The sequence below is a fragment of the Gavialis gangeticus genome, unplaced genomic scaffold (genome assembly GCF_001723915.1).
Source record: "Gavialis gangeticus isolate Ggan-Ray unplaced genomic scaffold, GavGan_comp1, whole genome shotgun sequence".
Classification (NCBI taxonomy): Eukaryota; Metazoa; Chordata; order Crocodylia; family Gavialidae; genus Gavialis; species Gavialis gangeticus.
The window spans coordinates 14,918,219-14,930,411 of record NW_017729003.1 but is presented as its reverse complement, the minus strand read 5'-3'; the positions used below and the strand labels follow the sequence as shown (position 1 = coordinate 14,930,411).

The 12,193-nt window shown below is 40.1% G+C and overlaps 1 protein-coding gene across 3 annotated transcripts in view; it reads left to right on the top strand.

Moving 5' to 3' along the window:
* The window catches only part of HNRNPH3 (heterogeneous nuclear ribonucleoprotein H3), an 18,484-nt gene extending 11,907 nt beyond the window's left edge, over positions 1 to 6,577 (top strand). The window contains exons 3-10 of one of the 3 annotated variants that reach the window (XM_019507868.1): positions 112 to 250; positions 814 to 956; positions 1,403 to 1,489; positions 1,764 to 1,882; positions 5,030 to 5,165; positions 5,793 to 5,873; positions 5,954 to 6,043; positions 6,274 to 6,577. In XM_019507868.1, the coding sequence (XP_019363413.1) occupies positions 112 to 250; positions 814 to 956; positions 1,403 to 1,489; positions 1,764 to 1,882; positions 5,030 to 5,165; positions 5,793 to 5,873; positions 5,954 to 6,043; positions 6,274 to 6,350 (872 nt within the window). In that variant the 3' untranslated portion in view covers positions 6,351 to 6,577. Of the gene's footprint in view, positions 1 to 111; positions 251 to 813; positions 1,002 to 1,402; positions 1,490 to 1,763; positions 1,883 to 5,029; positions 5,166 to 5,792; positions 5,874 to 5,953; positions 6,044 to 6,273 lie in introns of all 3 variants that reach the window. The other 2 variants (XM_019507867.1, XM_019507869.1) reach the window with 2 other exon arrangements.
* Positions 6,578 to 12,193: the final 5,616 nt, after the last annotated feature.

Below are 12,193 nucleotides of genomic sequence, written 5' to 3'. Positions count from 1 at the left end.
CATTTGTTTTTGTTATTGTTTAGACATGCTTTTAAGTATTTGCTACAGATGGGAATGTTTCAGCCTTTAACACTGTTCCCCTTGATGGGGTTATTTGTCCTTGGGTTAAAGGGTTGGAAATCGTGCCAAATGGGATAACATTGACGCTGGACTACCAGGGGAGAAGCACAGGGGAGGCCTTCGTGCAGTTTGCTTCAAAGGAGATAGCAGAAAATGCTCTGGGGAAACACAAGGAAAGAATAGGGCACAGGTGGGGATGGAGAGTTTGGGATGGTGTTAAATCTTTATTTTTGGGGGTTGTGGGTCAGTAATGCTTTTTTTGGGGGGGGTTGGGGACCATAATATTTAACTGACTATTTTAAAGAGTTTATAATTATGATCCTAAGTTTAACTTGGCAAATACAGTAGCTTTTGGGGGGTGGGGGAAGACAGTATTACACTATGTAGTTTGCTAAAATCGGAATCTTGTTTCATTTTTTTTTTTTGTGTAGGATATTCTGTGATAAATATGAGTATAGCCAGCTATTTTTGAAGAGTAGAAGTACAAGTTTAGTACAAAGACTTCTCTTGTATTTAAATTGTACAGTCAGAATTCGCTCTCAGTAAAATTTACTAATATAAAAGCTTTCTATTGATACGCTTAAGAATCTTAAGGTTATTGGGTGACTTAAGTTGTATGGTATCTTTGTTCGTATTTATTGGAGTATATCTAGCTTTAGAAAGACAGTTAACTAATTTAGTGCAGCCATTGTAATTTTCAAACAGCTTGTGCATGTATTCTTATTTGTATCTTGAAAATACTTTTTTATTTAGATATATTGAAATCTTCAAAAGTAGTAAGAGTGAAATCAGAGGATTCTATGACCCACCAAGAAGAATGATGGGACAGCAACGACCTGGACCATATGATAGACCAATAGGAGGAAGAGGGGGTTATTATGGAGCTGGGCGTGGAAGTATGTATGACAGAATGCGTCGAGGAGGTGGTGGATATGACGGTGGTATGTGTATCTAATGAACAAAGGTTCTGTTGACAGTTTCATGTTTCTGACATTTTTGTCAAGAAATGGAGAAATGTCATTAACTTCAGTACCTGCTAGGTTTGGAAAAAAGTACATATTTATAACTGGATTCTTACTGACATACCAACAATGAGTGTTATTGAAAGTGCTGGCACAAAAATATTACAAGGTAATAGAAATTGTATGGAAACATATATAGAAGTACGTTTTGAGGGAAGAAGTTGGAAAAAATAATTTGCGTGTCTAAATGTTAAGCACTTAAAAGTGAGAATTTGTGTTTATATTGGTCATGTTTAAGTTAACTGAAGTGGGAATTATAGACTTATTTTTGTCTATTGAATTTCTGTGAACATAATTATGGCTCTCTTTAAATTGTACAGGATATGGTGGCTTTGATGATTATGGCGGCTATAATAACTATGGCTATGGAAACGATGGCTATGATGACAGAATGAGAGATGGGAGAGGTAAAATCAGCATTTAAAAAACTTCTATTTGAGCATAGTTAAAGAACAGGTCATATAAAATAGATTAATAAATCAGTTAAAGTAGAAGTATCTGGAAAGCAGAATTGTTCTGGTTAATGCTCGTAAGTTACTAGTGTTTGCTACACTGAAAATATAGTTGTGTCCCAATCTAGAGAGGCAGTTGCATAGTACATCCACTTTTAAAAACAGGAGCCAATAGTGGTAATGGGTGTCTCTAGCCTTTCTTGAGATTCTCAAGTGTACTGTTTTACAGGTATGGGAGGACATGGCTATGGTGGAGGTGGAGATGCAGGTTCAGGTTTTCATGGTGGTGGTCATTTTGTTCACATGAGAGGGTTGCCTTTCCGAGCAACAGAAAATGATATTGCTAATGTAAGTATTTTTAAGAAAAAAATGCATTCTGTTGTAATGCTGTAGCTTTCCTTTTGGTATTCTGTACCAAACGTTAACATGAAATTTTTGTAGCTTTTTGTTCTGTTTTGCCAAATAGTTTCATGGGATTTATGCAGCTTCCCTTGGAATGGCAAAAAAAATCAACTAAGTATCTTGGAAGTGAAGTCTTATGAAAGTAATAGCATTTAAGGTTGTCATTTCTCAAAGTAATGAAGACACCCTTAGAAGCCTCTGAATATCATTAGATGCTAACTTCTCAAAATACTAGAATCTTCTTGGTAGCAGACAATGACATTATGAGCAGAACTAAAACCCAGACATTATTTCTAACAACAGATAATCAAACTGTAATAGGCTGTCATCAGATTAGCAGTCACCAGTTTCCCAGCCATGAAGACAAAGTTGTCAAACTCTTTCAGTGGGTGATAACAGCAAGTAACTCACATTCATATTGTTCTCAAGCTTTTTTCTACCCCTTTCTGTAATCCTTTCTTAGGTGTTTGACATTTAATGCTTCCATACTAATAAAAAATGGAATTCTCTGTCTGTTGAGACTCATATAAAGTTAGAAAAGAAAAACCTTCTGTCTCCCCTCCCCGTCCTCCCAATTCTTTTGGGATGTAAAGGTGACCATAACTGGAAATAAAATGTTGAACTGGATCAAAGTTGGGAGCCTCTATTGCATCTGCTGATCTTGCATATCTACTCAATTCCAAGATGAGGGTTTTTTTCTCCCAGTTGGCATGGGTGGGGCGGAGGAAGACACTTATCTTATAATTGCAGACAAGAAAATCTCACTAAATATACTGTCATTCAACTGCTGCCAAAAGCAGCGTGTGCTCAGCAATGGAAACCTATCAAGTTGATTACATGCTGTTAACACTGAGCATAACTGTAACACACATGGACCACATTATTGATGGGAACTTTTTTTCTTTTTCTTTTTGTGGTAGGAATCCTAGTCTTGTTTACCTATAGCCAAAAAGCTGATACATATTAGTGTCTATTAGTTACAGCCCCTTCACTGCTTGCTCTTTTTTTTTTTTTTTTAAAGCCCTTGTGAGCCATGACATTGCTCTGTCACAGGAAGTTATTTTTCTGCCTTGTTCACAACTGTTGAGGCCTCTGGAGTAATCTGTCCAGTTCTGGTCACACCACTTCAAGGAAATGTGACAAATTGAAAGGAATGTAGAAGAGAGAAACAGAAGTTTTATTAGATGTCTGGAAAACTAGGCAAGCTGCTGTGAGACAACCTTTCTGTAAGTTCTAAAATGTCTGCAGCAGTACAGCCTAATAAAGGTATCTTGATTGGGTAGGTGTTTGGTAAACTTGGAAATGCTTATGAGTCAAATCACACTAGTTGCCTTGTGCCACCAGGAAAGGAACTGGGCCAGCACCCCTTCCTTTCCTTATGGCACAGGCAACAAATGTGATTTGGCTCATAAGTGTTTCACAGTTTACCAAACACCTACCCAATCGAAATACCTTTATTAAGCTATAAAGCTTCAGACTTTTGAGAACCTAAGAATTTATTACACTAGGTCAGACCAAAGATCTGCCTAGACCAACATCCTGTCCCCAACACAAGTGTAATGAGATCCATCCTATCATACTTTCCCAGTCATGAGTAGGTTACATCAGTAACTTGGGTGTAATAGTCCCTGATGTACTTATCATCCATGCATGTTTAATTCCTTTTTAAATCCAGTTATGCTACTGGCTTTCACAGCATCCTGTGGCACAATGTTCCATGTGTTAATTATGTTGTGTAAAATCCCTTATTTTTAAATCTGTTGTCTCATGATTTAATCAAGTGCCCTAGTTCTTGTGTTAAGGGGTAGGAAATAACACCTCCCAACTTTTTCTACAGCATTTACCTTTGATAGACCCCTTCTTTATAGAATAATAGAAAGAAGGACCAGAAGGGACCTCTAAGATCATCAAGTCCAGTTCCCTGCCATGGGCAAGAGGTAATGGCCCAAACGAGCTTAATGAGGTGCTTATCCAGCTTCCTCTTGAACACTGCTAGGGATGGCAACTGCACCATATCTGCTGGATGTGTGTTCCAGATTTTGGTTACCCATACAGAAAATAAGTATTTTTTTCCGTATGTGTAGCCTAAACTTTTCCCTGACTAGCTTGTGCCTATTATACTCCCTCAGCCATATCCTTATCCAAACTGAAAAGGCTAGGTCTCTTCAATCTCATAGTACGGAAATTGTTCCATACCTTGCCCCCCAAAATTTGTCCTTCTACTATTTTTTTCTAGTTTTACTTTATGTACTTAACGTAATATGCCATTAGTGTTTGCAGGATAGGGCCTAAGTATGCTAAAATTAAGAGTGTCATACCCTGCTTAAGATTTGAGCATGTGTTACTGACATGCTTTTCTGGGTAAACGGACTGCTGGTCCTGTGGACGACAAAGTCTAATATTGTCCTTAACAGCTGTTTACAGAAAATATAAGCTTCTATGGATCACAGGACCACTAAAATCTTCAGTTAGTTTAGCTTATTAAATATCATATGAACAGTGTTTTAAAGTGTCATTAAAATAATGTTTGAGGAAAAGTTGAGTTGAAGGGACTAGATTAAGGAGACCATAGTTCTGTTCCTGTTTTCTTTGCTTTTTTTTCTGTTGTAACTCAGCAAAACCATTTATCATTCTGTGTTTACTTGTTCTTTTATAAATGGGATATTTAAGTCTTAGTACCTGTGTAAGATGGATAAGTTTTTTGTAAAGTGAGGTTCATGAATAAAGCCCACTATTGATGTACGTACAGGGTAGTATTCATGCAGAACACTATTGCCTCTGAAGAGGGAGTAATCTGATCATATTTTAGGGAAAAGAAATAGTGTACACACAGGGTAAGCACATTAGACCCAAAAGTCAGTTAGTTACCCTAGCCAACTCTGTATTTAATACTACCAGTGAGTTTTTTCTAAAGTCCTAGTTTAGAAGATGAATGCTTGCATTTGTATTGATTTGCTATATAAATAGTTTCACTAATAAAAAATATGGATACAAAAAGAGGGTTACTTTGATACAGAGGAAAGTACTGCTAATTTTAATTTGAGATGATCTGAATGTGAGCTGAAAGCAATTCAGTGTTCATTTTTCTTTTAGTTTTTCTCACCACTGAATCCCATCAGAGTTCACATTGATATTGGAGCAGATGGAAGAGCAACAGGAGAAGCAGATGTGGAATTTGTAACACACGAAGATGCAGTGGCTGCCATGTCTAAAGATAAAAATCACATGCGTAAGTTTTCATGAGAGTTGCTACTTTGGAGGTATCCAGACAGTGAAAAATGGAAGCTAGCAGCCAGCTTGGCTGCCTTGCATTTGAGAGTATGGAGAAACAGCTCTTGAGGGGCTGTTAATGTAGTTGGATTTCCCCCTAACTTGAGGTTTAGTGGAGGGAGCTCTTCAGAATCTGAAGATGTAGTGTCCAAAATCTGTCCAGACATGCAAGCTTGGATTTGATTCTCCGGTCTCATTTCTTTTGTTTTGGTGGCTTGATCTAGTATGTTTATGAAAGATGCCATACTGAAAGCTTGAATACTTTTTAAGGAAACATGAGCAGCAGTAGTTCAAGTCTACTTACACTGCCTTGCCAGTAAATCTCAGTCCAGAAGCTTTAAGTCCTGGTCTTTTAGACTGTCCAAGGTGTAAATTGTGACAGTCTTCAAAATTAACATGAAGAAACAGCCTACTAGGGATTGGTCAGGTGATACCAACTCAGTCTCATAACCGTTTAAGCAACTAGTGGTAGCCTCGTACTCTTTACCCACCCCTCCCCCCAAACTGGTAACGAGTGAATTTCAGGTTTTGTCTTCTAACCTTTCAAATAAAGTCATAAGTAGTTGATTCTTCTGTTTTCTTAAAGAACATCGATACATTGAATTATTCCTGAATTCAACTGCTGGAGGTGGCTCTGGAATGGGAGGCTATGGCAGAGATGGAATGGGTATGTATGGATTCAGATCTTTCTTACTTCCTTATTTAGGGAAATAAAGTTTCTAATGACGTATTGTTCTTATTTTTCAGATCAAGGAGGTTACGGCTCTGTTGGCAGAATGGGAATGGGTAGCAATTATAGTGGAGGGTACGGAACACCTGATGGCTTAGGTGGATATAGTAAGTAGTGGGTTTTGTTTGTTAACTGTTCTAATAATTTTACTTGTTTAATAATTATGTAGCTATATGACTCCTAACAGTTTGGATCTTATACAGTTTTAGGGAAAGTTTGCACTTCATTACAATTTTATATACTTTAAACTCCATTTCATCCATAGGCATAGGTTGAGAACCTTCAAACACTTTTTCGAGCTATGAGTACATTACTTTAATATTTGTACCTTTTATAGGTCGTGGCAGTGGAAATAGCGGTGGATACTATGGACAAGGCAGTATGAGTAGTGGTGGATGGCGTGGAATGTATTAAAGAACAGCCTTGCTTCAGCAAAATATCCTGGAAGAAACAGTATCTGGTCTACTAGACTTTCTTACAAAATTAAATTTCTTTTGTATTTTAAGAACTTTATAATGACTGAAGGAATGTGTTTTCACACTATTATTTGGTAAGCGACAGATTGTGATGGGGAAATCTGTTTTCTGTAGGTTTTATTTGTTGCATACTCTGACTTTAAATAAATTTTTATATTCAAACCACTGATGTTGATACTTTTTATACTAGCTACTCCTAAAGATGTATTGCATATTGAAAAATAGTTGGTTTAAGATGTTATACCATTGGTTCAATTAAAAGGTGGTTGTGCTGTATCTCCTCTAAACACTGATCCAATTTACTAAGTAAGGCATAACCGAATGCTGAACTGAAAGTGCATTTGGTTTAAAGGGAAAAAGTAAAGTACAGTAGTTAGAACCTATTCTGTGTTGGCTTCCAGGAAAAGTATATACAGATAAAATCCTACAGCAAATTAGTAAAATATGGGTGTAGAGGCTAAAATTTGCAAAATATAGCTACCATTTGTTTTTTGTGTCAAGCTAGATTTTTTCCCCCCCAAATATACACATAGGTTTATTGATTGGTATTGACTGTTCTAAGAACTCTGAATTTACTTCTGCAATTTTGTATTTTATTTAGTAATCTACACTAGCACACTTTCTTTTTTAATCTACCAATCAAAATATCCACATCAAAATTACCTTAAAACAGTGCAATTTTTATTTTAACATTCTGTAGGAACAAAATTCAGACAAAGGGGTTGAGGGGCTAGTTAATTAAAAATCCAGTTTTACTATAACTTAATTTTACAAATACCCAAAACATTCAATAAGAAGAGTAAAGGACTTTTAAAAACATCTAAGGGTCTCATTCAATTTGGTTTTGAAAAAATGCACAGGTAGCTTTTGCAGCTGGGTAACTGATGATGATTGGTATCTTCTGAAAATTTGGCAGTTCCTCTTCTATTGAGGTGTAAGGCCTTTCAGGCTTACCATGTTTTGTAAAATTATTTGCCATCCAAACATCTCTCAAATGAAGGCAAGAGTTAAAGTGAATACTTGCTTAAATTACTAAAGCCCAGACACATCTTTGTATAATGCTTTTGTACATTTATGACACAAGATGTGCAGAAACATATTGTTTGAAGGCACTTTAACACAATGTGTGATGAAGAAAAAAGGTATTACATTTCTTCCTCAGCCAGTGTGATCTTCCAAATTAGTTGCTTGTCCTCAATGCCTCCCTATAACTTGTCAAATGTGATCTTGGGTATTGAAAGTTTGTCACCTGTTTTGCTAGTAACGTGTTGTATGCATGTAATAAATGTCTTATTGTGGGAGATAACAGAATGGAGTGTGTTTTGCTAGAAAGCGTTCTTGTCAGATTGGTCCAAGCTTCACAAGTTAGCTGACAATGATGTGGCATTAAGACACTGTCTTAAAGAATAAATTAAATCTTCCTTGACTGCTTTCCCCTTCATCCTTCTCAAGAGGAAAAGAAAAGGCTGCTACCATCTCTTGAAGAATACTCTAAAGAGTTACTGTATTCAATGCTGTTAGATGTACAAATGACACCTTAATGTCTTTAACCCATTACAACTAGTAGGTTACTATGAAGCATTTAAGAGTTTTCCATGCATTTAATGAACTATTCTACAGCACCAGGCTTGCTTGGGAAGCCTTAACTAATATTAGAGGTCTCCAGGAGAGTTCAGAGTTTAAACATTTTTAAAGAAGCTGGCTCCTATAATCACTTTAAGCTTTAAAACTTGTGATCAGTTATGCATGTGTATCATCACCAATAATAACTCATATGTAACACTTCTAATGTGAAATAGTCCATTTGTAATCAAGATGGTGACTGAAGAGAATTATAGCCAAATAGGCAGGAGTCAGGTAAGCAATAGTACACAGCAAATAGTATGATAGTAATCCAAAGTGAATCACTTAATGCTTTTTCACACTTGGGAGACTACTAGAGCTTACTAAGTACCTGCATCCAGAATAACTGTTGATGCTATAGGTGCCCCTGATTTGGGTTTTTGTTTCTGTTCTTGAGACTACGCACACTCCTTGCACTTAAAGAAATTAAGTGTTTTTGGAAGGTGAATAAAATAACTTCTCCTTTATCACTGCAGACTTTATGGAATGAAGCAGGGGTGCCTTTAACAAGATTCTTATTTTATTTTTTTGCTGTAAGAAACAGTCATGAGCAACTTAGCACCTTGCAACATTTTGCCGATGCCTGTTTTCAGTCATAGCCATGATGGTACAAGGAGTTGGCAAGAAGCAAAGTTTGTGAGGCAAAGTAATATTTATTCAGTTGGTCCAATAAAGTGATACTGCTTTACTTCATAAACCTAGCTTCTGTTACTTAGTCATGAATAAAAGATACTGAACTAAAGCTATTTTGAGGTTTGTAAACACTTGAAGTACTTAGTTTTCTTTGCTTTTATAAAAACCTGTCATTAGTGGCAAGATTGGAAGATAATGTCCAATCTGTAAATCTTAACATTCAGTGTCTAGAATGTTTACACACACAAGATCTGAAATGACTTCTCAAAGCAGGCTTGGCATTACTGAGAAGGCTTTTATGTAGCTGGGATGAAGGAATGTTAACTTCTAGCAAGTGAAAGCAGATACAGTATTTAGTACATTCTACCTTACTACTTGGACATTTTCAATAGTGATTTTCCCCTCCACCCTCAAATAGTATTCAGCTCATTTTTTCTAGAAAAGTCTGGTTCTGGCTTGTTTACTGCTGAAGAGTGGTTTTAAAATGTGTGCAAAGCTAAGGGGGAAAAGGACTGAAGCAAAATGTATTTTGCTCTTCCTATAGTAATACAGGAATATCTATACTCATGGGTACCAATACTGGAAAAAAGGCAGTTTTAGAACATTAATGCTCATTCTTTCTAGGCTTGTGTAGACATCCCTCCAAAAATATTAGTTCTTATATGTTTAACTACAGAAAGATAACAGAGCAGTTCTTTCATTGCAGAGAAGTCTGAAAATCTAACATTAAAGCATTTCTTCTGATGTTATAGATTACTACTAAAAAATCTCTAGCTGTATCTTGTGAATTATGCAGGTGCTTGCAAACCTAACAATATTGTGTTATACTCTACAACACCCTTAAAAGGATCTTACAGGACCCAGACTAAGAATTGTGCACAGGGTGAAGATGGGCTGCCCGCTGCAGGTTCGGGACCAGGGGCTGTGCTCAGAATGGGTGGGAGCAGGGCGGACTCAGGTGCACAGGGTAGGTGGCGGCAGCAGCAGTGGCACTAGGGAGAGGTTTTGGGGGGGGCGGCTATGGCCACCCCAAACTTCCCCTTCACCCCATGCAGCTGAGCCCCACCCTTCCTTTGCCTGCCCTGAGCACAGCCCCAGTTCACTCCGCCAGTGGGAAGAGGCCAGCGTAGCCCCTGGCCCCAAGTCCACAGCAGGCAGCCTGCCCTTGCCCCGTGGACAAATCCAGAGGGGCACATGCCTCCCTTGGGGGTGTACAGAGCAGTGGGGAGCTGTCCCCCCTGAATGAGCCATCTTTTGCTCCTCCGTGCCCTGCCCCAGGGTCACATCCACCATCCTGGCTGGGCAGCACCTGCCCCTGCCCCACTCTCCCTCAGTGTCATCTGCCCTGTTTCCCTCAGGCCCCCCTCCCAAGACTTACTGGCAGGACACTGCTCTCCAAGCTGCGGTGCTGCATTCCTGGCTGCCTGTATGCTGCAGTTATGTACATTAGGGCTATGCAAAATGGCAGCATTCCATTTTGACAGAACAGTGTTCCATTTCAACTTCTGTTTAGAGTCAAAACAGCTGGCCCATTCCGTTCCGTTGAAACAGTTTCGACCATAGGATATAATGGGGAAGGTCAAAACAGCCTATAACTTTGTCATTTCTGGCCTGATTTGGATGAAATTTGCAAGAATGTTGGCCTCTTCTGAGGCCTGCCAAGTTTCAAGGAGATAGGTATAGGGGGTTCGGAGGAACTGCACCCCAAAGTCTTGAAAGCAAAACTTTTGTCACATTTATGAGTTAAGCCACATCAAGGTCAAAACTGCAGGCATGCTAGCCCCTGCTGAGGCCACGAAGCCTGCTAAGTTCCAAGAAGATAGGTGCAGTGGTTCTGGGGCCCTGCACCTCTAGCTACTGACAGGCAAAACTTGTGTCATGGGTGCTTGTGTAACTGTGTCTGTCTGTCTTGGAGCACGGGGGGTGGAAACTACTGCAGGCCTGGCTACTAGGCCCTTTTGTGGCCACAAAGCCTACCAGCTGTCAAGGAGATAGCAGCCAGGGGTACAGGACCCCACTGCACCTGACAGGCAACACTCTTGACATAGGTGCTTGTGCAACTGCTGCCTCACCAGGCAGCAGGACTGAAGATCTCCCATCACTTGCCACCACACACCTGGGGGTAATAATTGACTACAGTATGAACATGAGCCAGCAGTGCAACACCGTAGCCAGCAGGGCCAACAATACCCCAGCATGCATCAACTGATGCATCTCCAGCAAAACCATTGCAAAGAAGTGATTCTCCTGCTCTGCTTGGCATTGGTGAGACCACAGCTGGAGTACTGTATCCAGTTCTGGGCTCCGCACTTTAACAAGGACGTGGTAAAGCTTGAGAGAGTCCAGAGAAGGGCTACCCATGTGATCAGAGACTTGCATGGCAAGCCATATGAGGAAAGGCTGAGGGACCTGGGACGCTTCAGCCTGAAAAAGAGAAGGCTGACAGGGGACTTTGGTAGCAGCTAACCGCTACATCAGAAGTGTACATCTAGGGTTCAGTGAACAACTGTTCACCAGGGCACCCTTGGGGAAAACTAGAAGTAATGGTCACAAACTCCTAGAAGATGGTTTCAGGCTCAACATTAGGAAAAGCTATTTCACAACTAGGGTGTCCAGACTGTGGAATAAGCTCCCTCCAGATCACCTACCCTGGAGATCTTCAAGAGGAGACTGGACAGTCACCTTGCTGGGGTCACCTGACCCCCAGTTGTCTGTCCTGCTTGATGCAGGGGGCTAGTTTTGCTGGAAATGCGGTCAATTATTACCCCCAGGTCTATGGTGGCAAGTGATGGGGGATCTTCAGTCCTGCTGCCTGAGAGGCAGCAGTTGCACATGCACCCATGTCACAAGTTTTGCCTGTCAGCAGCTAGGGATGCAGGGCCCCAGAACCCCTACACCTATCTCCCTGAAAGCTGGCAGAGTTTGTGGCCTCAGCAGGGGTTAGCAGGCCAGCAGCTTTCACCCTGCTGCACCTTAACACACACAATGTCACCTTTGTCATGAGTTTTGCTTGTCTGCAGCTTGAGGTACAGTTTCCCCCAAACCCCTGCACCTATCTCCTTGAAACTTGGCAGGCTTTGTGGCCTCAGCAGGGGCTAGCACGCCTGCAGTTTTGACCCCACTGTGGCTTGACATGTACACGTGACATGAGTTTTGCTTTCAAGACTTTGGGGTGCAATTTCCCCAAACTCCCTGCACCCATCTCCTTGAAACTTGGCAGGCTTCATGCCCTCTGAAAAGGCTACCATTCCTGCAGGTTTCATAGATTTCACAGACATTAGGACTGGAAGGGACCTCAGAAGATCATCGAGTCCAGCCCTCTGCCCCAGGGGCAGGAAGTCAGCTGGGGTCATAGGATCCCAGCAAGATAAACATCAAAATTTCTCTTGAAGGTGTTCAAAGTAGGTGCTTGAACCACCTCCAATGGCAGGTTATTCCAGACCTTGGGGGCTCAGGCAGCAAAGAAGTTCTTCCTTATGTCCAGCCTGAAACGGTCTTGGAGGAGTTTATAACCATTCAACCTTG